The sequence below is a fragment of the Protopterus annectens genome, chromosome 4.part0, assembly GCF_019279795.1.
Source record: "Protopterus annectens isolate FY-2018-M chromosome 4.part0, PAN1.0, whole genome shotgun sequence".
Classification (NCBI taxonomy): domain Eukaryota; kingdom Metazoa; phylum Chordata; order Ceratodontiformes; family Protopteridae; genus Protopterus; species Protopterus annectens.
Genome location: NC_056733.1, coordinates 1,901,703,819 through 1,901,731,373, shown reverse-complemented (window position 1 = coordinate 1,901,731,373; position 27,555 = coordinate 1,901,703,819). Strand labels below are relative to the sequence as shown.

General features: G+C 43.1%; 1 protein-coding gene across 1 annotated transcript in view; it reads right to left on the bottom strand.

Annotated features, from left to right (window-relative positions):
• The window catches only part of CTNNA1 (catenin alpha 1), a gene marked incomplete in the record, with an annotated part of 2,307,982 nt that overhangs the window by 625,474 nt on the left and 1,654,953 nt on the right, over positions 1–27,555 (bottom strand). Inside the window, 1 exon segment of the mRNA XM_044069565.1 lies at positions 26,246–26,446. Within this exon segment, the coding sequence (XP_043925500.1) occupies positions 26,246–26,446 (201 nt within the window).

The following is a 27,555-nucleotide window of genomic DNA, read 5'->3' as shown; positions in this document are numbered from 1 at the left end:
AAGTGTATACCTTCTTACCCAGTCTATCCAGCGCTCTGGAATCTCTATCAGAGGGAGTAGGACTTTTTGGCAGTAGTACCCTTAATGCCCTTGGGTCCCCGTGAAATGGTCTCAGGATCCGCAGTAGGATTTTTAAAAAAGAACTTGTGAGAGTCAGGAACCCTGTAATATCGATCAGGTTTTCTGGGAGCAGGAGGTAAAGAGTCAGGGGCCAAGCTAGATTCCAAAAAGGCATTATCAACAATGTCCAGTACAGGAGGGATAGCTAAAATCCTGTGTTGGGGCAGGAGTAAGAAATCCCTAAGCCTCTTTTTAGAATCAGAGTAATCCTGGCTTTCCCAGCGAAAATGCTCCCAAAAATTATGCAAGGTTTCACCAAAAGAGAAATCCTCTGGAGGGGAAGCAGACGGAAGAGTCCTCTGCATCAGAATCCTCATAGGTAGATAAGGATAAATCCTGGTCATCAGAGGAAACAGAAATTTCAGAATCCTGATCAGAAGAATCATAAGCAAACTCAGTCCTAGGTCTCTTAAGAGGGGGAAGGTTGGCTTCTCCTGATTAAAGTAATAAGGTCTACAACCATTCTTATCATTTGTTTTTTAGGCATACAGGCTTGACCATGCGGTCTGGGCGTCGGTTTTCTAGGCACAGATTGAGTTTTAGGCCTTGAAGAAGATGACATGGGTTTAATATGCAAGTCAGTAGGCCTGAATACACCCTCAGAACCACTGCCTGCACAGCGGCTCCGGGCACATCCAAGGTAGAGACATCCGCAGATTCCACAGTTGAAGCATCTCGCGGCATACCAGACTCCGAATTGGTCTCAGTAGAGGCCTGTGAATCTCAAGTAGTGGGTATCAGGGGCTGCGAAAGTGCCTCACTGAGTACCGGCGCACTGGCGACTAGCTTAGAAGTGTCGTCGGCAGCTTTGGACCTATGCGGTCTGTCTCTGTCTTTATCTTTGTGTTTTTTTTTTGGAATGTCAGTAGTCGGGTGGCTTACTGAAGCCATATCTGGATAATTGAACAGAGTACCAAAATATTTAGTAGCGTAAATATACCGACGACGAATAGTTTGTTATTTAAATAAGGTACAAAACCAACAGAGAGATACGTCGTGGTCAGGGCCTAGGAAAGGAATGCATTACGAATGAAAATCTTTATGAGGTATTTGCTTTCCACAATAAATACAACTACTGACTTTTACTGAGATTGGTTTAGAGCAAGAAAAAGTTTCCCCAACGGGGTACTTAGCTGAAGACTTTGGTTCTGAAAATCGAAAACGAAAATTTCAGGAGTCGGCCGACCGGCACTTGCGAACTGCTTCTGCTTTGGGCACCGCATGGCAAGAAAGACTGATATAATGGCGTCAGCTGCATGCTTTACACCCCTGACTACCTGACGTCATGGAAGATGGGACAGCAACTGACGCAGGACCCAAGACTTTGTTAATCAGGCCGACTGAGAGCTACTGCAAGCAGGTAACCCAAATGTGATGACTGCAACAGTGAAATACGAAGATCATCAGACAGTCTCAGACAAATGGGTTCTGAAAAACAATCATGGTTACAGATGGCAGTCAGAAGAAATTCCTCCTTTTCAAGAGGTCAATCCTCATCATCCAGATCACACCTGTTTCCTACTGTTCTTTAGCGCACGCTGTCCCAAAGACTGAAAAAAATCAGTTCCACCTTCCCAGGTGGGGAAGGGTTACTTTTTCCAAGTCTGTTCTTAGTGCCAAAGAAAGAAAATACTTTGAGACCACTTCTGGATCACTTTCCTAAACCTATTTTTCATAGTGACCAAATTCAAAAGGTCACTTCACACCCTGTTACCTATTCTTCCTGTTTTCAGTTTCCTGGTAACACTGCTCATCACATCCGTATCTATCTACACACCAGATGTTTCTTACGGTTCTGTGTGCCTGAATTACATTACCAGTTCTCTGCCTTACCCTTTGAACTACCCATTGTACCAAAAGTGTTCACAAAGTGTCTAACTCCAGTTACAGTTTATTGAAGGCTGTAACATATGCACATTTTTGCATATTTAGATGAACTGCTCATCTTTGCAGAGTCTTTTTCAAAGTGTCAGGAATCTCACTTTTTTCGGTGAGAGATCTTTTACACAAGTTGGGATTCCAAGAGAACATTCAAAAGTCTGACTCCTTCACACAGGATCGTGTTCCTGGGATGTCAACTAGACACCTCAGTTCAGGGAGCTTTTCTTCCACTGGGAAAAAAAAATTATATATCTAGATCCACTTCTAAGGTTTTCCAATCAAACTTTGGTCACTGCTAAGGAACACCTCAGGGATTTGGGGTCTCATGGCTTCTATGATTCTCATGATACCCCTTGGCAAGACTCCACATGAAAAATAAACAGTAGAAAGTGAGGCTTCTTTGGGCCCAGCACCAACACTTTGTCTTTTCAAATCCCAGTACTGGGGTTTGTCAGAAGAGAAATCATTTGGTGGAGATGAAAGATATCCTTACATCCAGGTCTCATTCTCCCTTCCCTGCTTTAGTCAGTCACCATAGACACCTCTGACTTTGCTTGGGGAGCAGTTTTCGGAGGGATAAAAGTGAGGGTGTGAGGGACACCAATGACAGATGCAAGCACATAAACACCTAGGAGATGCTTTCCCTGATCAAAGCACTCAACTCCCTGCATCTCTGGTCCTCGGGACCTCTTCAAGTTCTTAAAGACAAGATCACAGTCACGTGGTACATCAACAGGCAAGGGGCAAACCACTCCATACCCCCTTTGAAGACTAGCTATGTTAGCTTGGGGAAATAGCTACCTTCACAGCACAATCTCAGTACAGGCATCCCACATTCCATAAAGCAAAACTTTGTGGCAGACAAGCAGAACAGGACTAGGCAAACCCCTCTGAATAGAAACTCTCAGTGTCTCTTCCAAGATTTGATCTCTCTGTGGGAAGTTCCTCAAGTAGTCCTCTTTGCCTTCTCTTTAATCAACTGGCAAAATTCTGTTACAGGACTCCATGCAAGATTACCTGGAAGACAGATGCCTTTTCCTTTCCTTGGACATAAATATTTCTTGTATGCTTTTCCAGCACTTCAACTAATGTCCAGGGTACTTCAGAAGATTCAGAAGTAATCCCCCAAGCCCACTGTGGCAACTCCCTTCTGGCCCAGGGAACTGTGCTTCTTCTCTTCTTTTAGAAATGACCTGGGTCAATTACTACAAGCTTCCTCACAGACTGGATCTACTCTCACAAGAACAGGAGTGTTTGATACATCCCAAAATCACCTTCAAATAACTGCCTGGATGAGAGTGTCTTAAGTCCTTTTAAGTACCTGTTTACTGAGAATGTGCAACAGGTACTAATGGAGGCAACAAAGCCTGCTACTAGAAGATCATATATTAGCAAATGGAAAAGGTTTTCTAATTGGTGTCAGCAACTTAACCAGCACCCATTCAGGGCCAGATGTTCACTGGTTTTACACCATTTGCGAGTTACTATCCTATGGCCCTTCTTATTCCTCTAAGAAAGTAAACCGTTTCAACACGTCTGCCCATGGACCCTCATTTAATGCACATTCAGACCACAAGGAGTTTGAAACGGGTTTGGCACAAGAGGCCTCCAAGTAAACCAGTGGCCCCTCCTTGGGATCTTAACTTTGTACTAAATAAACTAACACTTGCTCCGTTTGCACCAGCTACCCTGTCTGACTTGAGGTTCTAAATATGGAAAACAGTTTTACTGATTGTTTTGACTTCTGCAAGAAGATTATTTGAACTGCAAGCTCTTATGGAAAGTCAATCCCATCTCAATTTTCCATAGGGGCAGGGCATCTTTGAGAAGTAATCCTCCTTTTAGGCCTAGAGATAGAGGTACCAGTTTATTTTAAGCCAAACTAACCACCTCCCCATTTTATTTCCTGAACCTAAAAATGTGAGAGAGAGAATACTCCATACCTTGGGTATCCACAGACAGCTCTAGTACTTACCTTGACAGAACTAATCTTTTTAGAACTTCTGATCTGTTCTTGTGAAAGTAAGAAGGGACAACCTTACCACAACAAAATTCTTCCAGGCAGTGTTCAAGGCCCACTCTACCAGGGCCATGGCTTCATCTATGGCTTATTGGAAATGGATCAGGCTTTGCAAGGACCATTCTACAGAAGCTACTGGATTCTTCTCCGTCCACCTCCCAAATGTAGTACGCTAAGGTAATACACCCATTCAGCTAAGGCTACTGCAGCAGCAATAAACATGATGAACATATTAGAGTTGGGCAAGTAAATATACCATAACAATATATGTTTGAATGACCACTGCTGCAGTAGCTGCTCTCTCATTTCACCCCCTCCCCTCTTATTTTCTTAGTGTGTTATTTATGCCAGGGTATGGTTATTTTCTTTTCTTTGTTCTTCCTTGCACTATCCTTTCATGGCTCAGCCTCCCTCCTCTTTCTGTTGGCAGGAAAGCTCTGAAGGACTTTGTGCCCAAAAATTGTCTTAGTCAGCTCAGTTCAAGCTGCCTGACAGTTTGGGTGAGTGGAAGGTGCACTGAAGCTTTGGATGCTGGCCGGCTGTTATATCCTTATCAGGACAGAACCCATACAGCTAAGGCTACTGCAGCAGAGATCATTTGAATATCTACTGTTAACTTACAAAACTGTACTTTAGACCTTTTAACTAGAATTCAAATACATTCATCTCATGTATGGTACTTTCGCTAATATGGCATACAGACATTTTTAGTATTTTTAGTAAGCTTATAAAAAAAGTTGTACACAAGCTCTCTCTCTCCCTTCTCTTACTTGAATTTCTTTCATATATTCCATTTTCAATAGGGCTAGTCTTTTTTGTCATGTTAGGTGTGAAAAATGTAATAAAACTAACTCCATATTCTTTCAAAAGAAGTTGTAACACCTCACGTTACACGTGTCAAATTAGAGGTTATTTGCAGATTCTCATCAAACTGAGCTTTTTTATTCAAAAGATGAAGGATAAAACTGTTTAAAATGCCAACTGAATTGCTTATTTTAATGATAGATGAACAAATTTAAACTTGTGATACTCACCTAATACAAACACAATACGCCAATCTGTCAGCCAAGACAAACATTTTGCTATTCATTGTGGTCGGTTATTTTCTATGACACTGCACACATTTTGATTTACTATATGCCTTGGTAATAATATTAAAATAGTTTAGTGTGTCCAACAAACAAAAATCAATTGATGGAAATAATTTCTTTTAAGAAAAGTTAATCTACCCTAATTTGTATTGAAAAAAAAAATCTTTGACGTGAATCTTAACACACTGCAGCACTCTAATCTAGATGAATAACTTTAGTGAAAAAGAAATGGATAAAAGAGGACAGAAATAAGGATAAGCTTTCAGCCATGGAAATAAACACAGAAAAACAGACAAGTTAAATTTACTAAGAAGTGAAAGGACTTGGATTGTTAAAGTTTACCATTTTAATTGTGAGGTAGTAATGGCGCTAACCTTTTTTAGAGAATACCTTCAGAGTAGAAAAGCATTTTAGTTGTATGAGTGGCAAGCTTAGACAACTTCACCTGTTTTAACAATTTTCTTTTCATGGTAGAATTAGCTACTAGGTTCTTTTTTCCTCTGCCTTCTATGAGTTATACATTTGTAGAAAACGGTTTTAGGTAACTTCAGAATTTATATTTAAATTTAATTTTCTGTTTTAAATTATAATGCTTAAATTTCACAATATATAATCAACAAAATGAGAGGGGCAGAGGAGGATATGCATACAGAAGGACCAGAGGCCAAGCATGAATCAGAGAGTCCTCTGGGGGCTTCCTCAGGCAGGGGGATTCAGAGTGAAAAAAGTACAGTTTTGTACCTACCATAAATGTAGATGTCTGATAGATATAATACTGCAGTCATAACATATGGGTTGCCCTGCCTCAGGCAGCCCTCGGTCGGCCGAATTCCAAAGTCTGGGTCCGGCGTTGGCTGGTGTCGCCTCCTCTCCGACGTCACAACGGCTGGAGTATAAAGGCATCGGCCGACGCCATCTTCTTCAGTGTTTCTTGCCCCAGATGCCAGGTGCCCTCCTAGGAAGGCTAAATTTGGTGAATGGATAAACAATTCCAGACATGCACAACAGTAATAAACAGATACACCATAGGAGATACCCCTAGCTGATAGGAATAGGGGGAATGGACCCAAAAAGAAGGAAAAGAGGGGAAGGAGGGAGGGAAAATCTGACTGCAGTTGCATATCTATCGGACATCTACATTTATGGTAGGTACAAAACTGTACTATGTCCTTCAAGAATGCAACTGCAGTCATAACATATGGGTTGAATACCATAGCCAAGCTGGGGGTGGATGGAGCTAAGAAAAAGGATGGTGTAGCTAAAATGCCCTGCAGGACTGCTGAAGCAAAGCCTGCTCGGGATCTGGAGTATAAAGGCAGGTTGCAGTGTTTGGTAAATGTATGCACGGAGCTCCATGTAGCAGCCTCTAGAATGTCCTTTGTAGCCACTCCTCTTAAGAAAGCTGTGGATGTGGCTATAGCTCTGGTGGAATGTGGCCTAATATTGGCTGGCACACTTTTTCCATGGTAAGAATAGCAGAATCTGATGCAGTGTCCAATCCAGTTTGAAATTGTTTGCTTGTAGATTGCTTTTCCCTGCTTTCCAGCAGCATAGGCTACAAAACAGCTGGTCAGACTTTCTGGTGGCCTTAGTTCTGTCCAAGTAGTAGCGTAGTTGCCTGTGTATGTCCAAGGTATGTAGCAGTCATTCCCCTCTATTTTGAGGATTTGGGAAGAAAGCAGGAAGGTGAATAGCTTGATTTAGAGACACCCTGGAAATTACCTTTGGCATGAATGAAGGATTTGTTCTTAGAGAGACTCTGTCCTGATGAAAAATGAGGAAAGGAGGTACTGCCATGACTGCCTGTATCTCCGAGACTCTACTTGCTGATGTGACTGCCAATAGAAAAACTGTTTTCCATGATAGAAATTGTATCTCTGAGGTTGCTGCTGGCTCAAAGGGAGGAAGAGTTAATTTTTCCAATACGAAATTGAGGTCCCATGCAGGTATTGGTTGTTTTCTGGGAGGCTTGATATTCTTTATCCCTCTCAGGAACTGTCTTAGCAAAGGATGTGAGAACACTGGTGGATCACAATTGTATCTTGCTGAGATTGCTGTGATTGCTGAGGCATGAATCTTTATGGAGGAATAGGAGTCTCCAGAATGAAACATTTCTGCCAAGTATTCCAATATCTGAGGTATACTCAGTACTGTTGTATCTTGACCCCTGTTGGCAGCCCAGATGCTGAATCTCTTCCACTTGGCTGAACAGGCTTTTCTGGTGGATGGCCTGCGTGCTTCCAATAAGATGTCCTGAACTGCCTTGGAAAGATTGGAAGCGGAAGGAATTAAAGTAACCTCCAGGCTGTCAGATGTAATGTTTTCAGGTTTTGGTGAACAGTCCTGTAGTTGTGTTGTGTTAGGAGCAGGGGCCATAGGGGCAGAGGCCACGGCTTGGTCCGAGTTATGCTCAACAGCAATGGGTACCAGTGTTGCTTTGGCCAATCTGGAGCTATCAAAATGCCTGTTGGTTGTTCTGCTTTGATCTTCAGGATCACCTTGGTCAACAGTGGCAGAGGAAGAAATGCATACATTTTTAGGGAGTTCCAGCTGAAGGAGAGAGCATCCATTGTCCAGGCTAGTGCATGGTGGGTCCTGGTACAGAACTTTTCCAGGTGATGATTCGTGTGAGACGCAAATAGATCTATGTCCGGTCTTCCCCATGTCTTTGTTATTTGTGAGAAAATGTGTGGATGCAGCATCCATTCGTGTGGATCCAAGAAGTTTCTGCTCAGCTTGTCTGCCAGTACATTGTCCTTGCCTGGTACAAACTGGGATTGCAGGTGTATCTTCGGACTCAGTGCTTTTTCCCAGAGAATCATTGTTAGTCTGCAGAGGGGGTATGAATGAGTCCCTCCCTACTTGTTTATATACCACATAACAGTGGTGTTGTCTGTCCTTATTAGTAAATGTCCTTGCTGCAGTGATTTTTCGAAACCCTCGATTGCATGTATCACTGCCAGCATCTCTTTTTGGTTTATGTGCAGATGTCTTTCCTTTGGTGTCCATTGACCTTGAACGCATCTGCCTTCAATGTGCGCCCCCCATCCATGATCTGAGGCATCTGTTGTAATAATTTGACCTGCTTGAGGTCTGTTGAAAGACATGCCTTCGTTTAATTGACTTGCTTGAGCCCACCACAAGAATTCCTTTTGCAGGCATGGAATAAGTGGGATTACGTCCTCTAGGCTTTGGCTGTGTTGGGACCATAAGCTTTTCAAATACCATTGCAGCTTTCTCATATGAAGTCTTGCCAAAGGTATGAGAAGAATGCATGATGCCATGAACCCAGGGCCTACAGGAGTTTCCTTGCAGTCAGCTGGGAGACCTTTGTTAGGCCTGTGAAGTACTCTGGTAACTGCTGTTTTTCCTCTGTGAGGAAGGCCATTTGTGTTTGTGTGTCCAGTTTGGCTCCTAGGAAAATAATCTGTTGGGATGGCAGTAGCCTTGATTTCTGAACGCTGACTGTGTATCCCAAGGCCTGTAGTAGTTGCATGACATAGTCCAAGTTTTTTATTAATGTTTGTCTGTTGTCTGCTTGTATGAGGCAGTCGTCCAGGTAGGGGTATATTTGAATTCCCTGGAGTCTGCAGTGTGCCACTACTGATGCCAGGCATTTCGTGAACACTCTGGGCGCAGTAGATATGCCAAATGGCAATGCTGAGAATTGATAGTGCTCTGTCCCTGCAAGAAATCTGAGGTATCTTCTGCAGCTTTGTCTGACTGGGACATGCAGGTATGCGCCTCCTTGAGGTCCAGAGTGACCAGCCAAGACCCCTTGCACAGCATGGGAAGGAGTTGCTGTAACGTCAGCATTTTGAACTTTGGCACAATGAGAAAGGTATTTAGAGTAGACAAGTCCAGTATAGGCCTCCATTTGTTTTCCTTTCTTGGAACAAGGAACAGTCTTGAATAAAATCCCTGGCCTTGTTCCTGGGAGGTACCTTTTCTATTGCTTTTACACTTAATAGCTTTGAAACTTGAATGAGTGCCTCTGCCCTTTGATGGTGTGGCAGGTTTGCCATGCCTTGTCTTGTAGGTAAAGTATGGAAGTGGAATCTGTAACCCATGTCTATTAAATCCAGAATCCAACTGTCCTTGGTTAAGATATGCCAGTTCTTTGAGAATAAGGATAACTTTCCGCCCAAGGGTGCTTCTCTCTGAGCCCTTGTAGGCGGTATGAAAGTCAAGTCACTGTGACTGTCCTTGTGGTGCAGCAGGACTGGCTGCAGCACTTCTTTGATTTGTAGGTTGCGAGTGGCGTCCCCTGTAGGGGCCTCGGTATTGGCCTCGGCCACGCCTGTTCTTTCCCCTTTGAAACTTGTCCGAGTCTGGGAAGGACCAATTCTTTGAAGGCCAGTTTCTACTGAATCTGGGTGGCTGAACCTGGAGGAAATCCTTGACTGTCTGTACTGACTTAGCTTTTTCCTCAATGGATTTCAACACATCTTGTGCATTAGCACCAAAAAGCTTCTGTTTTTCCAGAGGTGCATCAAGTAACTTTACTTTGACATGGTCTGGCAGTGGCTGATCCTTTAATCAAGCATGTCTACGTATCACAGCCCCAGTCATAGCTGCCCTACATGAAGCTTCCAATGCATCATAACCACACTGAAGAAAATGATTGTTAACCTGCTGAGTGCTATGTATGTGATCCTGCAATGCCTTTCTGTCAATAGGCTCAGGAGAGGCTAACTTTTTCTGCAAATCATCCAGTAAAAAATCCTGGTACTGAAACATGTGAAAAAGGCAGTTAAGAGACCTCATGGCTAGGGTGGTAGAGGTATAAACTTTTTTACCCCATCTCTCCAAAGACCTGGCTTCCCTATCCGCTGGCAAAGGATTCTTGGCAGTGGAGGTAGCCACTCCCTTGGGACCCTGTGAAATAGTTTCTAAATCCACGGTGTGGGCCTTAAAAAGATGTTTGTGAGTGTCAGGGACTCTGTAATATCAGTCTGGCTTGACAGGAGCAGGGGGGAGCGAGTCAGGGTTAGCACTGGAATCGGAGAAAACATCATCCAAAACATCCATCACAGGCAGAATAGCTAAAGGTCTGTGCTGGGGAAGCTTTAGGAAGGTACGGAGCCTTTTCCTGGAATCAGAGAATTCCTGACCCTGCCATTGGAAATGTTCCCTCATTGAGTGCAGGACTTCACCAAAAGAGAAATCCTCTGGAGGAGAGGCAGAGGGAATTGATTCCTCAGCATCGGAGTCCTCATAGGCCTGGAAGGATTCTTCTTGAATATCTGAATGCTCAGAATCCCCAGAGGCCTCATCTGAAGAGAGGTTTTCAGTCTGCTCAGTTCTAGGCCTTTTCTCTGCAGGAGGCTGAGAACCTCTGTCTGGGTGAGGCTGAGACCCCCTGATAAGGGAAATTAGGTCTGCAGCAAGAGACAATCTGTTTGTCAGAAGAGGGGGCCTGGACAGCAGGTTTAGGATGGGCCTTGGCCTGGCTGGCGGCCTTAGCACGTGCAAAGGCCTTGATGGACATAGATACAGGAGGCCTAGCAGCCCCACATGCAGGAGTGACCTTGTCCACCGGAATGGTGTCGGGTAAATCCAGAACCTCGGTATCCGGAGGAAAATCAACAACCGGCACCAGAGAGGTCTCCGGGACCGAAGGACTAGTTAAAACTGTGTCGTCAGCCTGGAGCGGCTGGATTACCGCTTCCGCAGGGACCGAAGCACTAGCGGAGGGTCTAGGCATAGTATCGGTGGAGGACGCGGGCCGAGGATGCCGGTCCCGGTCCTTACGTTTTTTGGAAGATTGAGCTGTCTGTAGATCCGACGGCATGGTATATGCGAAAGATTCGCCAAAGAAGTCTTCAGCAAATTCTGCCCGGCACCTGAGAGTGCGCTTATTAAAGCAAGCACAGGCAGCAAAGGCAGAGACGTCGTGGTCTGGATCCAGGCAAGGAAGACAGTAAGAATGGAAGTCCTTATGAGGTATTTGTTTACCACAAGCCAAACAATTAACTTTCTCAATTTGTTCTGGCATCGGCTGAGGCATGAAAAAATGTTCCCCAACAGGGTACTTAGCTTTAAGATGACTTTGGTGCTGAAAACACAGGAGCTGACCGACCGGCACTTGCGAACTGCTTCTGCTTCGGGCACCGCGCGGCAAGAAAGACTGAAGAAGATGGTGTCGGCCGATGCCTTTATACTCCAGCCGTTGTGACGTCGGAGAGGAGGCGACACCAGCCGACGCCGGACCCAGACTTTGGAATTCGGCCGACCGAGGGCTGCCTGAGGCAGGACAACCCATATGTTATGAATGCAGTTGCATTCTTGAAGGACATCTTGCTGCACTTCATGCTGGAAGAAGAGGGGAAGAGATCGCAGCAAGGTTGACCCCACTTGAGAAAGATCTGCTTTGCTACCAAAGAATTCAGAGACTGCTCGTAAGGCATCAGGACAGACCTGCTGTGCCTGTCGGCTAGGATGTTGGACCCCCCCGGAATGTGTGCTGCCACTAGAAAATGTCTGGTGATTGCCCACTCCCACACTCTCATGGCCTACTGATAAAGGGGATAAGGCCTGGATCCCCCCTGCTTGTTGATTTACCAGACCACAGACATGTCTGTCTGGATAGCAATCGTCCCTAGAAGAAGTTGGGCATGGACAGCTTGCAACACTAGCACTGCCCTCATCTCCAGGATGTTGCTATGCAATTGAGTCTTGTAGGGAGACCACGTACCTTAGACTGTCCTTCTCAAGGTGTGCTCCCCCACCCTAGCAGGGAGGCGTTTTGTATTCTCCACGGCCAAAGGGGGAGAGGTAGAAGGAAGGGACGACCCCGGAGGAGATCAGGGGAATGGATCCAACACAACAGAATCCCTGCACACCCAAGATACTCGAATAGGGTGAGAAAACGGAAGATCTAGCATGGACCATTGAACCGCAAGGGTCCACTGAAGTACCTGCATTCGTAGTCGAGCCATGAGTAAAAGAGTGATAGTGGCCGCCATGGACCCCAACGCCCGTAATACCAAGTCTGCCGTTGACGACTGAGCTTGAAGGATACAGTGGACATGCAGTTTTAGGGACTGGAGTCTCGGAGGTTAGGAAGACTTTGGTTTGAATCGTGTCCAACCAGGCTCCAATAAAATCTAGCACTTGAACCGGGTTCAGTAAAGATTTGTTGAGATTGATGGTTATATGCCCAACTGATGTGCTAAATGTAGTAGGGAATCCCTCACTTGGCAGAGTTGAAGCCTGGAAGGAGCACAGCAAGGAGCTAGTCTAGGTAGGGGAAGACCTGGAATCCCTCTAGTCTCAGGTGAGGCGCTACCACTGCCATCACTTTGGTAAACACCCTGAGGGCTGAGGTGAGACCAAAGGGGAATGCTCTGAACTGGTAATGACTGGCCCCCAGCAGGAAGAGGAGAAACCTTTGGGAGCTCCTGTCCATTTTGATGTGGTAGTATGCATCCTGAAGGTTGACCGAGCACATCCAATAGTTCTCCTGTAGAAAGGGCAGAACAGACTGAAGAGTGACCATCTGGAATTTTGTCTTGGCAACTGACAGATTTAGAATGCAAACATTCAGAATGGAACTTGAGTCTCCAGTCATCTTTAGCACCAAAAAGAATCTAGAATAAATGCCTAATCCAGTCTGGTCTGAGACAGGTTGGATGACTCAGTTTTCTAGCAGCTTTGCAATTTCCATCGCTGCTTCCTCCCTTTGCATAAGTAGAGCATCTGGGAGGTGTTTGGGCAAAAGAGGTGATTGGTTGAAAGGGATAGAATAGCTTTTCGATAAAATCTGCAACACCCAACGATTGTTTGAGAGAGACTTCCGGCCGCTGGGTGTAGAGAGAGGCACCCCCCCCCCCGTCTGCCTCCAGAGCTGAGCAGCCAGGCAACCCTTCAGGGCTGCTGAGCGGGTATGTCTAAGAAAGGCTCTCGAGACTCCAGATTCCTTGGACCCCCCCCCCTGTCTCAGGGGCAGCGTCTATCAAATTCCCCTCTGACTTTATGGGAAAGCGAGTCCAGAGCATCCTGGGAGTAGCTCTGAGACTTATGGAACCACATCTTCTTTGCCCCCACCCCCCCGGATTCCTCAAAATAGGATTATTGGGGAGGGTGGAGAAGTGGATACCGATGGCAGACAAAGTCTTCCCGTCCTCCTCACTCTGGACAAAAGCATCACATACAGACTTTCCAAAGAGAGTGGAACCGTCGTACGGGGCATTGGTAAAGGATGCCTTAAAGGGTTCCGAAAATGCACAGAGTTGGAGCCAGGTGTGATGCCTGATGGCAATGCCTGTCCCGGCAGCTCTAGCAGCGTCCTCAGTGGCATAAGATAGAAGCTGCATACAGGTTTTCGCGATCAACGTGAGTGTGGCCATACAAAAAGAGAAAATTTTCTGGTCCTCCACCGTCATGGACCCTGGGGTAGACCCAGCGATCTCCTTGACAAGGTCTGTGCACCATACAATTCAGTGCACGTACTGAACATGTGGCCAAAGAGTACACCTGGTTCCCAAAGCGATCCAATGTCATGGACTCTTGGTCTGCTGGATGGACAGTGGAACTGTCCTGCGCAAGCTCCTTCTTTGTGGCCGCTGCCACTACCATGGCATCTATGGGGGATCCCTTGGTCCAGTGGGTCCCATCGGTGAAAGCACTCAAAATCCTGTCGGGGCATTTGGGGATTGTCTCCACCATGTCCGGTTCCTTTCATGCCTGAGATGTAATTAGATCCACCAGTGGATCCGTGGGAGTGGACACCCAGGATGTAGAGGGTCCTGCGCCAAATGCCTTCAGGAACAATTCATCCGAGTTGGGTTTCTGGGCAGACCACCCCCCTCATTGGACAAAGGATCTCCATGATGTCTCCAAAGGAGACATCTTGGGGGGGGGGTACCGGGGAGAACTCTGCCCCTCCTTCAAATCTGTCTCCTCAGTGAGGGACTCCAGTGGGGAGTCAATGTTGCCTCCTTTTGTACCTCCTCAGGTGGAGTTTCTGGGGAAGACTCAAACATCTGGCTGCTCCCAAGTGGGAGCTTCTTGGGGCAGAGAGGCGGCAGGCTGTCCCTGAGGTAGCAGGATGGCGGAATCCATACAATAATCAGAGGGAGCCTGGGCAGAGTTCAAAGACGAGTTAGTCAAAGGCTTCAATGGTATCAAGAGAACCCTCTCCACCATGTCAAAGGCAGAGGAGGAGCAAATCATCTTGGAAGCCACCCTCTGGATCAACGGGGGCAGTCAGAGCCAAACCTCTAGGCAGAGAGACTCTGACTGGAAGGTCCTGCTCCGAAAGGCTCGGGAGCAGACACCCTCCCCTCAGATCCAGAGCTGAGGCTATGGCTCAGAGAACCGGATAGATCCGAGCTTGCTGGATCCGACCCACTCAAGGTAATGGCCGGCGTCCATGTACAAAGTACCGCCGGGTGGCCACCCCTGACGCAGAGTCTCTTCAGATCCAAAGGCTCCGAAACGGGGGGAGACTAGGGGGATCGGATAGGAGGAGGAGTAATCGGTAGGAAAGTGGACTACATCCCCCTGCTCTGGAGGGAGAGGGGGGCAGGCAAGAATCCCATCTGTATCGGAGTGTGGATAAACTTCTGCATCATCCAGTCCACCTCCGCTTCGGAAAGGCTGGGGCTGGATGGGACGAAGAGGCCACCAATACCGGCCTAGAGAACCAAGTGGGGGGAAGCCCGGGCTGACAAATAGATCCAAAGCTCCTCCGGCTCCAGGGAAAAGCAAGAGAACGGAGCCAGGGAGACTCCGGTCACAGGGTTGAGAGAACCTTGGCTGAGGGACCAGCAGAAGCTGAGCAATCGGGGATCGGTTCCTTGGACTGTCACGGAGTCTATGCTTGTCCCCATCCCTTTTGGCAGGAGTTTGACTCCCAGAGGCCGGGGCAGGGACAGAGGGAGTGGTAGTAGTCAGGGCTGAGGAGGCCTGGGCACCGGAGATAGGGGGGAGAAGACCTTTTATAATTAGCTTGTTCATCCTGTCCATCAATGTACAGGGGTTGAAAGCCCATGCAGATGGAAGGGGAGGACTCTAGACGGGAAACCCCTAGACATACTACACACAGAGTGTGGCCATCAGCTGGAGAAAGCCCATGGTCACACTCCATGCACTTTTTGAAGCCTGGTTTGGGATTCTCCAACAAAGTCGCAGCAAGGAAGCCCAACCAGAACAACCCTTACACACACACTTCCAGATAGAAGGAAGATGGAGTTTTTTTTTAACCGATGAACAGCGCAAGGGGGTAGGGAAGGTAGAAAAGGGATAGAATGGAAAGAAATTCAAGTAAAAAAGAGATTGAAACATCAGTCACTTACCCGAAGGAAGATCAGAGCAGTGGATTACGATGCTTATGCTAGCGTGGCACACAAGATCTGAAGGGAGGAGGGAAACAAGGGCGTTGTGGTATGGAGAGGAGCTTGGAGCTCGGATTAGACGCTGGAAAGGCGGCCATGTCAAATCCATTCCGGATTAGAGTATCCACAATTTGAATATAAAGGAAGACAACTTCAGATGAAAAATTGTCCAGGTGGGAAGAATCACTTTCATACAGACCCCATTTCAATTTTAAACCATGATTACAAAGTGTTTATGTCTATACTTGCTAAAAGAATGGCAAATGAGTTTGCAGAATTAACAGACACAGACCATGTGTGTGTGGCGCCTTATTTCTTTTGGGGGGGGGGGGGCAAACATTTCACTTTAATAAAATAATGATTATCCAGGGAGAAGTAGAATATTAAAGAAAAAAAAAAGCCACTACTGTTAGTGAGCCTTGAAGTAGTGAAAACATTCGACAGATAAAGCTGGGATTTTATGAGTAGGGCAGTGGCAGTATTTGCATTCCCTTCTAGAATACGTTATTATAGAATGTTATTAATTAGGAAAAGATATGATGAGCTTGGGACAAAAATTAAAGAAGGTTCGGCTTTGACAAGTTGCATCTAACACAGCTGAGATGTCCCTCTCCTTGCTTTATATTTAAAGCCCTGACAGGAATAAAGGATTCACTAAACTCAAGGACAAACAGCATGGCAAACAAAATTTGCAGATACTATTTTGTACTTGAAAAATCCAGAAAAGGATATTTTGGTGTAGTGAAACATTCTGAGATGATGTAAGTGTTTTGGGATATAAATAAATACAAAAACAAAAGCTATGGCGGTAAACTAACCACAGGAGCTGGTTCTGCACTGCCCATATTTATGAGGACATCGGAAGTATTTTAGGTGTATGGATTAAAAAGGATTATGTTATGGCAGCTAAGGAAAGTGAGTATTTATCTATTGTTTTAGTCTCAACCAAGAAACTGGAACATGTTGGTTATGAAAATGTAGAGCAAGATAAACTATGAAAATGCTTTAGTCCCTTCAGTTTTATACAATGGTCAGTCATAGCTTTATCAAGCAGAGGAGAACTTGTGAATGATAAAGAATTGAATGAATTCGGGAGAGGAACAACACAGCAGTTAAGTTGATCCTCCTCATAAAACAAAATAGATTTGGATTACCTGACTGGAAGGGATACATTTAAGACTCGTATCAAGAGTTCAGGAAACAAGGAAAAAGTAGTATTCTGGATTGCACGTCCTTAAAAATGACCACCATCATACAGAAATCACTCTGTAAAGCTCTTGTAATTTTAATAATGAAAAGGAATTATAGAGATGTACAACTTTAAAAACGCAACAATAAAAAGTGCATTTCGTCAAAGTCTTCTGAGACAAAGTGAAAGACAGCAAGATATTGCCCTCTGTATGCATGTCCATGGCAAGGTAAAAATGTTTTTTTGTATCACATTTTCATTTATTGTAGCACACTATTAGTTCTAATATAATTTTGTCTTGATTATGGCACATGTTCACAAAATTAGACTGAAACTAAAGATTAAGCATGGTTAGACAGTGGGTGTATTTGGGAGATGATCTGGGTTGCAAATGGTGTAATTTATAGTACAGGTGGAACACGTACCCAGGTAGATAGTGGTCAAGATCTAACTTTACCTGTACAGACCAGTACATATCAAAGATCAAAGTAGGATTAGGTCCTAGGGTGGTACATCATGCAGTAACAAAACATTCACAACATAAACAATACAAATAAACATGACATCCTAGCAAGTATCGAGAAACTTTTTAAACAATTTACAAAGTCTACATAATATTGGGGAATTAGAAAGTTTAGGCATCTCCCCTAGAGTACAGGCAGAACACAGATGAAAAATGTCTAAAGGAATCCACACAAAATCATTAACTGTTACGTCAGTGGCTTGCTGACAAAAAACAAAAAATAAACAAACAATGAAGTTAAATTATTCTGGTATTTTCTACATAAAATTTGACTGAGTATGTATGCAAACACACAAGGTTGGACTTGCTATAAAAGTAAAAACTGGATAAGTTCATTTTTAGCTGCATGGAATACTGACAAATCCAAATGGAATGCATTAACAGTAAGAAAGTCCCACCCCTCTCCCACCTGACCTTGCACAGTCCTCCAGCTATTTCCTTTGGTTGTGGTATCCCTCAACTGGTCCTTCCCAGAGTACCTCAGAGGTGGCCCTTGGCCAGGTGGGTCCTCAGACGCCTCAGGAAAACAATCTTATGGCATTCATTAGCAGTAGCTATGGAGTGAAAATTTTTAAGAGGAATTGCAGATAAAAACACAAAGAGCCTTTCATGTACACAATGTACACATCAGCTGCACAAGGTACCTAGCTGTGGGAGCAACATGGGAAATGACATTACGATGCAGTGTTGCTTCCTGTATTAGGTAAGGCACCTGTGAGGCTCCTGGTATCTCACAGAGGTTGCATAGGCAGTGTTTTTCCCTAAACCCTCTAACTCAATACAAGACTGCAGACCACAGGCTGCCCAAACTGATACTAGAAACAGACCAAGCCCATTCCCAGACTCAGATCGCCAAGCAGCACAGAAGATACCCCTGGCTGCACTAGAACAAAGTTACTTAACACTAGGAGATGAAAGGATGATTCATGGTCTAGTGCCATATCTCACACTAGAAAATCAAGTTAGAATCTCCATATATGCTCCCTAAAGCAAACCCATAGTGCCTTTCTTTTTTAGTGGTATATTAAATATGGGCTAATCAAAGTCATAATAGCAGGTCACTAAAACAGGACAATTAACCTCAAACTAGACAGCTTAAGGAGTAAATCAACAGGCTTGGGGTTTATCCTGTTTCAGTCATCTGCCCACCCTACTCTCTGTATACCCTGCACTTTACTTTTCAAATGTCCTTTCATTACCACTATGCAGACAGGATCAGTTTTCTGAACATGTGTGTGCCTGTGCGCCCGTGTGTGCGTCTGTGTGTGTGTTTCAACTGTGAAAGGAAACCATTTTGTTTTAAGACAGGTTTTCTTTTAGATCATTTAAGTTTTTCTCATTTGTAAATTTTTGAATGCTGGCACCAATAACTTCAGTTTCAATGCCTTTTCATTCCTATAATTCAACATATACTCTTCACTGTACGTGTACATATGTATTATATAGGTGTATTTATTTATAAATACACACAAACAAACACACACACACACACACACACACACACACGTGTACACACATACTCACCAGGAAATGATAGGGAACTGGAATGTAAAACTGGGGGCACATAGTAAGAAATTGAGTACAGACAAGACCGTATTCATGGTAGAAAATGTGAGAAAATGAGATGAAAATGGAGATAAAAATGCAAAACAGTTGAACAGGTTAACAGCATCAAGTACCTGGGAGGTGCGATTAAGGAGGTGAGAAGTCTAAAGAAGGTCAAAGTCAGAATTAGAGGCTTTGCAGCCAACTGGCACAAAGTATCAGGGGCAGTGTGTGAAGAAAGTACAGTTGTGTACACTTACCAGAAATGTAGATGTTAGAGTCATTTCACTGTTGCAGGCATTACATTTGGGTAATCTGCTGGCAGGTTGCCCTCAGTCGGCCTGAATTCCAAAGTCTTGGGTCCTACGTCAGTTGCTGTCTCCTCTTAAATGATATCAGGTCGTCAGGGGTATAAAACATGCAGCCGACGGCATTTTCTTTAGTTTTTCTTGCCCCAGATGTCAGGTGCCCCCAAAAAGGTAGCAAAAATATATATAAGTAAATATACATGCATCAATATAAACTTTACTTTCATCTACAAGCAAATACACCACATAGGCTGTAGAAGATAGAGAAGGAAAGAAACTCCAGAATAAAAGGGGGATGGCGGGAGGGTAACCTGGCCTGCAACAGTGAATACACTCGAGCATCTACATTTATGATAAGTGTACACAACTTTACTATGTTCTTCGTGTTTCACTGCTACAGTCATTACATTTGGGTAGAAACCCAAAGCTATGGTTGGGAGGCTGGAGCTAAACAGCATTAGGTGAGGCTATAATGCCCTACAGAACTGCAGTGGCAAAGCCTGCCCTGGACTTAGAGTAGAGAGACAAATGATAATGGTTTGTAAAGGTGTGAACAGAACTCCAAGTAGCAGCCTCTAGAATGTCTTTGTTTGGTACTCCTCTGAGAAAGGCTGCTGAAGTAGCTGCAGCTCTGGTGGAATGAGACCTAATGCCCTTGGGCACAGGTTTACCATGGTGTAAATAGCTTTGAAATAGCCTTTCCTTCTGATCCTGCAGCATATGTCACTAGTAATTGCTCAGTTTGTCTTAGAGCTTTAGTCCTGCTCAAGTAGAATCTTAGCTGTCTGTGTACGTCCAAGGAATGCAGAATTCTCTCCCCCCTTGTTCTGCGGATTTGCACAATAGGTTGGCAGATGAATTGTTTGGTTAAGAGCCACACTGGAAACCACCTTAGGCATAAATGTAGGATTTGTCCTCAGCGACACCCTGTCTGGGTAAAATATGACAAAATGCTCTACAGCCATGAGGGCCTGTAGCTCTGAAACTCTTCTTGCTGAAGTAATTGCTAGTAGCAGAGCTGTTTTCCAATGATAAGAACTTTATATCAGTGGTAGCAGCTGATTCAAATGGAAGCAGGGTGAGCAATTCCAACACATAATTGAGGTCCCATGCAGGTAATGGTGATCTTCTAGGAGGCCTTAAATTTTTGGCTCCTAGAAGATACTGCTTTAGTAAAGGATGATAAAAGATTGGTGGTTCTGTATTGTAATGAGCCGAAATGGTAGAGGCATGGATTTTGATTGATGAGAAAGATAAGCCTTTGTCAAGCATCACAGTCAAGTATTGTAATATCTAAGGAATATGTGGGTTCTGCTGTATCAGTTCCTTGTGCTTGATTCCAAGCACAGAATCTCTTCCATTTGTCAGCATAAGATTTTCTAGTACTAGGCCTTCTGGCTTCCAAAATGACATCCATCACAGCTTTACTGAGAGGGGTTTGTATGATTACATGATTAGCCATGCTGCCAGGTTCAGAGTCTGTAGTTGATTGTGCAGGATCCGATTGTTTTGTTGGGACAGTAATTGTGGTCTTTGAGGCAAGGTCCAAGCTGGGTATTGAGACAGGTTCCTTAGGATTGGGTACCAGTATTGACGGGGCCAGTCCAGGGCAATTAATATCATCTTTGGCTTCTTCTTGTCTGACTTTTAGGAGGACCTTGGGTAGAAGAGGCAGAAGAGGAAAGGTGTAAACTGATAGGTTTTCCAACTGAAGGTCCACTTTCCATGCTCGTCTGTGATAAGTCCTTGTGCAGAATCTTTTCAATTGATAATTTTGAGGAGAGGCAAATAGATCTATGTCTGGGCTCCCCCCATTTCTCTGTTATCATGCTGAAGACTTGTGGATTTAGTTTCCACTCGTGAGGATCCATAAGATTTCTGCTTAAATCGTCTGCCAGATTGTTTTGTTTTCCTGACAGGAATTGAGCTTGAAGATGTATTTGATAGGTCAAAGCTGTGTCCTACAGTGTCATGGCTAATGTTCAAAGGGGGTATGAGTGTGTGCCCCCTTGCTTGTTTATATACCACATGACTGTGGTTTTGTCAGTCTTTATCAGTTGTTGTCCTGGATGAAGTAAGTCCTTGAAAGCTGTTAAGGCATTTTGAACAGGCAGCATCTCTTTCTGGTTGATATGTAGATGCATTTGTTTTGGTGCCCAAATGTCCTGAATGCATATTCCTGCCATGTGGGCCCCCCAGGCATAATCTGATGCATCTGTTAAGGTTTGGCTGACAGGGGGTGGAGTGAAGGGCTGTCCCATGTTTTGGTGACGGGCCTTTGCCCACCCTAGAAACTCCTGTTGCAGGCAGGGAATGAGAGGAATCCTTGATTCCAGACTGTGTGAATGTTGACTCTATAAACTTTTTAGGTACCATTGAAGTTTCCTCATATGCAGTCTTGCATACAGAATTAGCAGGATGAAGGATGCCATGAAGCCCAGAGCCTGCAGAAGATTGGGTTTTTGTTGCCATCAGTTTGAAATAAGTAGCCAGTTGCCTTTGTCTGGCATGAGGTAAGCCACCTGGACAGTTGTATTCAAGCTTGCACCCAGGAATGTTATCTTTTGAGAGGGTACCACTTGTGATTTCTTTTCGTTTATTGCGTACCCTAGGCATGTTAGAATTCTTTTTACAAATGCCAGGTGTCGAAGAAGAGTGTGTCCCTGTTCTCTGCTTGAATGAGACAGTCGTCCAAGTAAGGATATATTTGTATACTTCTTTGTCTGCAAAATGCAATTACTGGTGCCAGGCACTTTGTAAAGACCCTGGGCACAGTAGATAAGCCAAAGGGCAGTGCAGAGAATTGGTAATGCATTAAGCCTGCCTTGAATCTGAGGTATCTTCTGCACGACCGTCTTACTGGGACATGCATATATGCCTCTTTTAGGTCTAAAGTCACCAGCCAAGCTTTCTTGCCCAGCATGGGCAGAAGCAGCTGCAAAGTCAGCATCTTGAATTTTGGAATGGCCAGGTGTGTTTTCAAAATCGATAAATCCAGTATTGGCCACCAGGCCTTGTCCTTTCTGGGTACCAAGAACAGTCGAGTAAAAAACTTGTCCTTTTTCCTGTTCTGGTACTGTCTGAATGGCCCCCATTTCCATGAGGGACGTAACCTGTTTCTGTACCTCTGCCCATTGATTTTTTGACAGATCTGGCCAACCATTTGCCATTGGCAGAGTGTGGAAATGAAATCTGTATCTCTGTGAAACCATATTTAGTACCCACTTGTAATGGGTTATTAACTGCCAATTTTGAGCAAAAAGTGCTAATTTTCCCCCATGGGTGCTGCCAAAAGATAAGTGCTTGGTGTAGGCAGAGGGAAATCTCCTGATGAAAGACTCCGGACACCCCTTTGACAGTTTGTGAGCAGTCGTCAAAAGCCAGAACCTGTTTAGTGGCTCGAGACCCAACCAAAAGCTAAGTCCTTCTGTTTGTGCGGACGTGGAGGAACCCAGTGGAATATCGGACTCCAAACGGATCTCAGAGGCCTGTGCCACAATCTCAGTTAGAGGGGACTGCAAGAGCATCTCCCCTTCGATAACAAGCCTTTGCAAATGGCAAATGAGCATCACCCAGTACTCTACCTATGTCCTGGACATTATTCCTTTATTATACACCTAGGTGAGATCAACCTAAGCCAGAATGGCAGACAACACTGTACAAGAAGGCCCTAACAAATCATTAAAGTGCTTATCTAAAATCTTAGTCCTATGCCTGAATGTTCCAATGTTAAAGCAAGCACAACTGACAAGCATGTCGTTTTCTGGGCCTAAACAAGTTACACAAAAAGGACAAAAGTCCCACTGTGGTATCTGCTTGCCACATTGGAGACGGTTACTAACTTTCCCAGACATTAGTCAAGAAAAACAGGAAAAGCTCCCCACAGTGGAGTACTTAGCTTTAGACATGATCTTTTGCTTGTTCAGACTGACTGATGCACTGACTAGTACTCTGCTTCGGGCTCTGATGGCAAGAAACAACTGAGTTTATGGCACTGTCAGACTCCCTTTTACCCAAGATGTCTCAACGTCAGTCAGAGCATTTACCAGCTTTAACTGGAGGAATTTCTCTGGTAGTCAGACCAGCTAAAGATCTCCATGGCAGGAAATCCAAACAGTTAGGACTGCAACAATGAAACATGAACATATTAGAGATCCTTGTCTAGGGAACATGTCGAGCTAACTTCCATAAACAGAGTCATAAACAGATGGAATCTAATCCATATCTGCCTTCTCAGTACTGTCCCAGAGGCTGCATCTCACAAACAGGCATCTACCACCTCATAACAAGAGGGGATACTTATCCACCCTAAAAGGCCATCAAAGGTACTACATCGTACTTGCATCTGATAGCACATTTCTCTCTAAAAATGAATCTGGATAAGCTTCCTTACTTTTTCCTTGATGTTTTCATTTGGGATTTACATGATAATGTCTCAAGTATCATTGCCAAAATGCTATGGTAGCTGAAGTGTCGACCGTTCCAAATGTGCCCATTCTTGCTATTAGTGCACCATGGACCTGCTTATTTCTTCCAAAGAGACCACAGAAGAGTCCATTATAGAGTTTTTATATATGTACCTGACTTCCTCCCATATCCTATTGTACCTCTTGTTTGGGTGTTGGCTATATGACAAAGTTTAGGGACACCAAATAAGTTGGTAAGGTGGTCTTGTGTAAAACAGTGGTAAAACTGAAAGTTGTTGGTACATTCCTTGCAAATCAAACATACAAGGTTCTCAGCAGAAACAGGAATGAATCCAAAAAACATAAAATGAAGTAAAAAAATACTTTTAATCTACAAGTTTGTAATGAATCAGAAACAGATATTTTCTCAAGATAAACACTGAATACAAAATTGACGAAGCAAAATGTTAACTTAATCAAATGAAGTGAATACAGCTGTCAATTTCAGTAAAAGAACACTTGAATTATCAATTACTCCTGAAAAACAACGTATACTAATATCCTGACACAATTTCACAACATACATTTAAAGAATAAAGGTGCAGACTATTCTATGCTTCAAGATTAACTGTATTAATTTGTAAAACAGTTAATTTTACTTGCGCTTTTATTACTAGATTTGAAAGTGTGTTCGCATTCAGTGTTATCTTGAAAAAGCAGGTTTCTGGTTTGCTACAAAAAGTGTTTTTGGACTTTCCAATCTTAGAATTCACTCTTGTTTCTCCAAGTTGACTTTTTTGGCACTAGCGACTTTCTGACCCCCCCCCCCTAAAGAAGTCACAACTAGTGAATGCATCTTAGCATGTCTGTTGCTTAGACATTTTTTTCCCCAGAAATGCAGGCCAGCTCAAGAGATGCAGGAATCAGGAATACTTCTCATTAAGACATCCATAAAGGAAAAGAGCACAGAAACATTCGTATTATGGAAACTAATACTGAACGTGTCATTCATAGCCTCAGTCAAAAAATAGCCTTACTTCATATTATAGCCAGGCCGAAACAAAGCTGATTAGTCCAAAAAAACAGATTGAAGATAAGAACTCCAGGAACCACAATGAGACAGTACTTTTTAGCAACAATTTTTCATCAAATTTGGAAGCAACAATTTTTCATCAAATTTGGAGATTAGTTTATTTAATTACATTTTGAGTTTAGATTAATGTATTGAACTTTCATTATAGTTCATTTTGGTATTTGGGACAAGTGTAGGAGATTCATAGATTCATATGTTTACATTTACATATGTTCATAAAATTATAAAATTTATGAAATATTTTGAATGTCAAAGTAAGAATTGTAACATGGTTGGGAAAGTAAGGGCATTTGTACAAAAAAATACACAACTTATTGAACTAGCATTGGTTTTCTTTAGAAAGAAGGTTGGTGAATTTTACTAAAGTTTAAGTGAAATAATTACATGTACACCCACATATATAAAAGTGACATATAAAATACACTTTGAAATAATGTCACTTTTATTTAATAAGTATTTAAAAGATGTATTATACAAACATATAAGAGTTTTAAACATTTTATGTATTTATATGTATATACATGTTTTATAATTTAAATTGATTAATTAGGTTTATGACATCATTTCCTTTATTGTAACTATAAAAGAAGAGTATGGGAAGTCTCTTCGTTTTCTGAAGAAGTTCACTACATTAAAGTGAAAGAAAGCGCTAAAAAGTACTGTCTCATTGTGGTTCCTGGAGTTCTTATCTTCAATCCGTTTTTTAAAGCTGATTAGTCATTATATCAAGTTTACTTCCGAATTTATCAAAAAATGCACCACCTTCTTTCTGAAATGTAATGCTGTATATGCTTATTCAAACAAAATACATTTATAAAAATGCGTGCATATTTATTTATTTTTTTTTGGGGGGGGGGTGGGTCATATAGAAAGATGTCACACATATGGCCACACCATTTTACTTTCACTTAACAGTCCAGTTTATATAATTCAATCTTTCTTCCACCAGTAATAAAAAAAAAAAAAAAAAATATTCAGGGTTATGAGGAGGAAGTTTGAGCCTAGACCAGCACTCTGTGTATAATGCAGAGAAGTAATTCTGGACAGGATACCAATCCGGAACAGGATGCACTACACATGGACATGCACAGCAGATGAAAATCTATGGGCAGTTTTGAGGACGACCTATTCATTTAACAGAATAACTTTGGGATATGGGAGGGAAACCGCATCACCTAGTGAAAATTACAATATGACAAGGGAGACAGACTCAACACACAAGGTACCCCCCCAAGCTGGGAAATGGGAAGAAAAAAACACAAACTTGGATTTATTACTGAAATGGGTGTAGAGAAACAAGACAACTGTCCCAGACTATTTAACTGTAGATTCTTTACAGGCAACCTAAGATTGCTCATTATAAGGCTAACTTCAAACCAATGCATGACATCAAACAGTATTATAACAGAACATGGAGAAAACTAAATGCAAAAATATTGTCAAGCTAACAAAATAAGAATAAAGTACAGTAGATATCTAAACACTGACTGGTACTCAACCAGTTTCAAGTAGTTTTAATTCTGGATGTTAATCTATTCTAGTGGATTGTTCACAAATATAATAGCAAAGATGTTCTACTCAGCACCATCAACCCACAGAAATCCCACATCCCACTTAATCCTATTAGCTTTACCAGCCCATTATTAACACAAAGGATATCCATTTTCTACCAGCTATGTATTAGTAAACCCACATTCTTCAAATTTGCACTTCAGATTAGACTAATTACCTGTGTCACTGAGCAGCTTTGTGGCTTCTATAACTTTCTCAGTGTAGACTCCAGGTTCATAGTTGTCCATCTCGCAGGTGACAACATGGATGACTCTGGCAGCACGGCCACGAATGGCACCAGCAGTACGGTCCAGTCCATCTACATCCCTCTCCTGAAGGGCTATTACGCATTTGTTGACATCTTCCAAAATGTGATTCTCTGTACAGGGAAGGAGCAGAAAGCAGGATTAGTACAATAAAGTTAAGGAAACAACCTTCCTATGGTGCAGTTTCCCCAAAAGATTGGGGGGCACCAACTACAATTGGTAGCACTCCATTCACAAGTTTATCAAAGGAAAAAGCACAAACCATATGAGTGGAGTAAAACAATAACAAATCAGAAAAGCTGGAACAACCAATGGCCACAAAATGAGCAAGTACTTCATTGACCATCTTCACTTTAAAATACTTAACAGCTGTTACCATTTCATGCAACCAAACTCTTTCCACACAAACTTTACTGTTACCTTCCCTACAGGTGAAGCTGCACCTGTCTAGCTTCATTTTTAACTGTCCCCCACCCTTGAACTGAGTGACACTATTGCCCTTTCTCCAGTCATGTTGTACTTCACCAAAGACTAACAAGTCATTGAATACCTCTATCAGATACTAGCAGGATTACATCTGAAAGCCTAAGGTACCTTAATCTCATCCTGTTTAAACAGGATTGTCTGTACTATTTCCTGCTTATGTCAGTGATTACATCTGTCCAGTTTTCCCTCTTCATCCACTTTAATATCCCCTTTGCTCCTTTGACTAACTGGATGGAAGGTCATAGGATTTCAGCTTGATGCCTTTTATTATACATTCCCTCTTCAGCCAGTATGACTTGAAGTCCTGCCACCATCTCATCCTGCCATTAGTTTTCTCTATTGCTGATTTCCAGAAACAATTTAAGGCTAAAAAACGTATTTCCATTTCCACAATTTGAAATTCAAGGAATTAACATTGATAAAGTGAAATTTTCAAGAATACGAAGCTCCGTTCAAACAAACAGATAGTCTTTAATGGTAGCTTAAAATCCACCAAATTGAGCGCTTTCATCTGCCCTAAGCAGACTTCATCAGAATAATTAATAAACAGTGCCTCACATTTTTATACCATTCTAATGCTGCAGTAATTATTCAATAATTAACAAATTAATCAATTACAACAAACAAATCAATCATTCCATAAACCTGTTAATATAACAGTGAATATAAATAGTTAGGTTATCCAAACTGAATTTAACCCATTGGTATATTTCTACTCTTTAATCCTCTGTCAAAA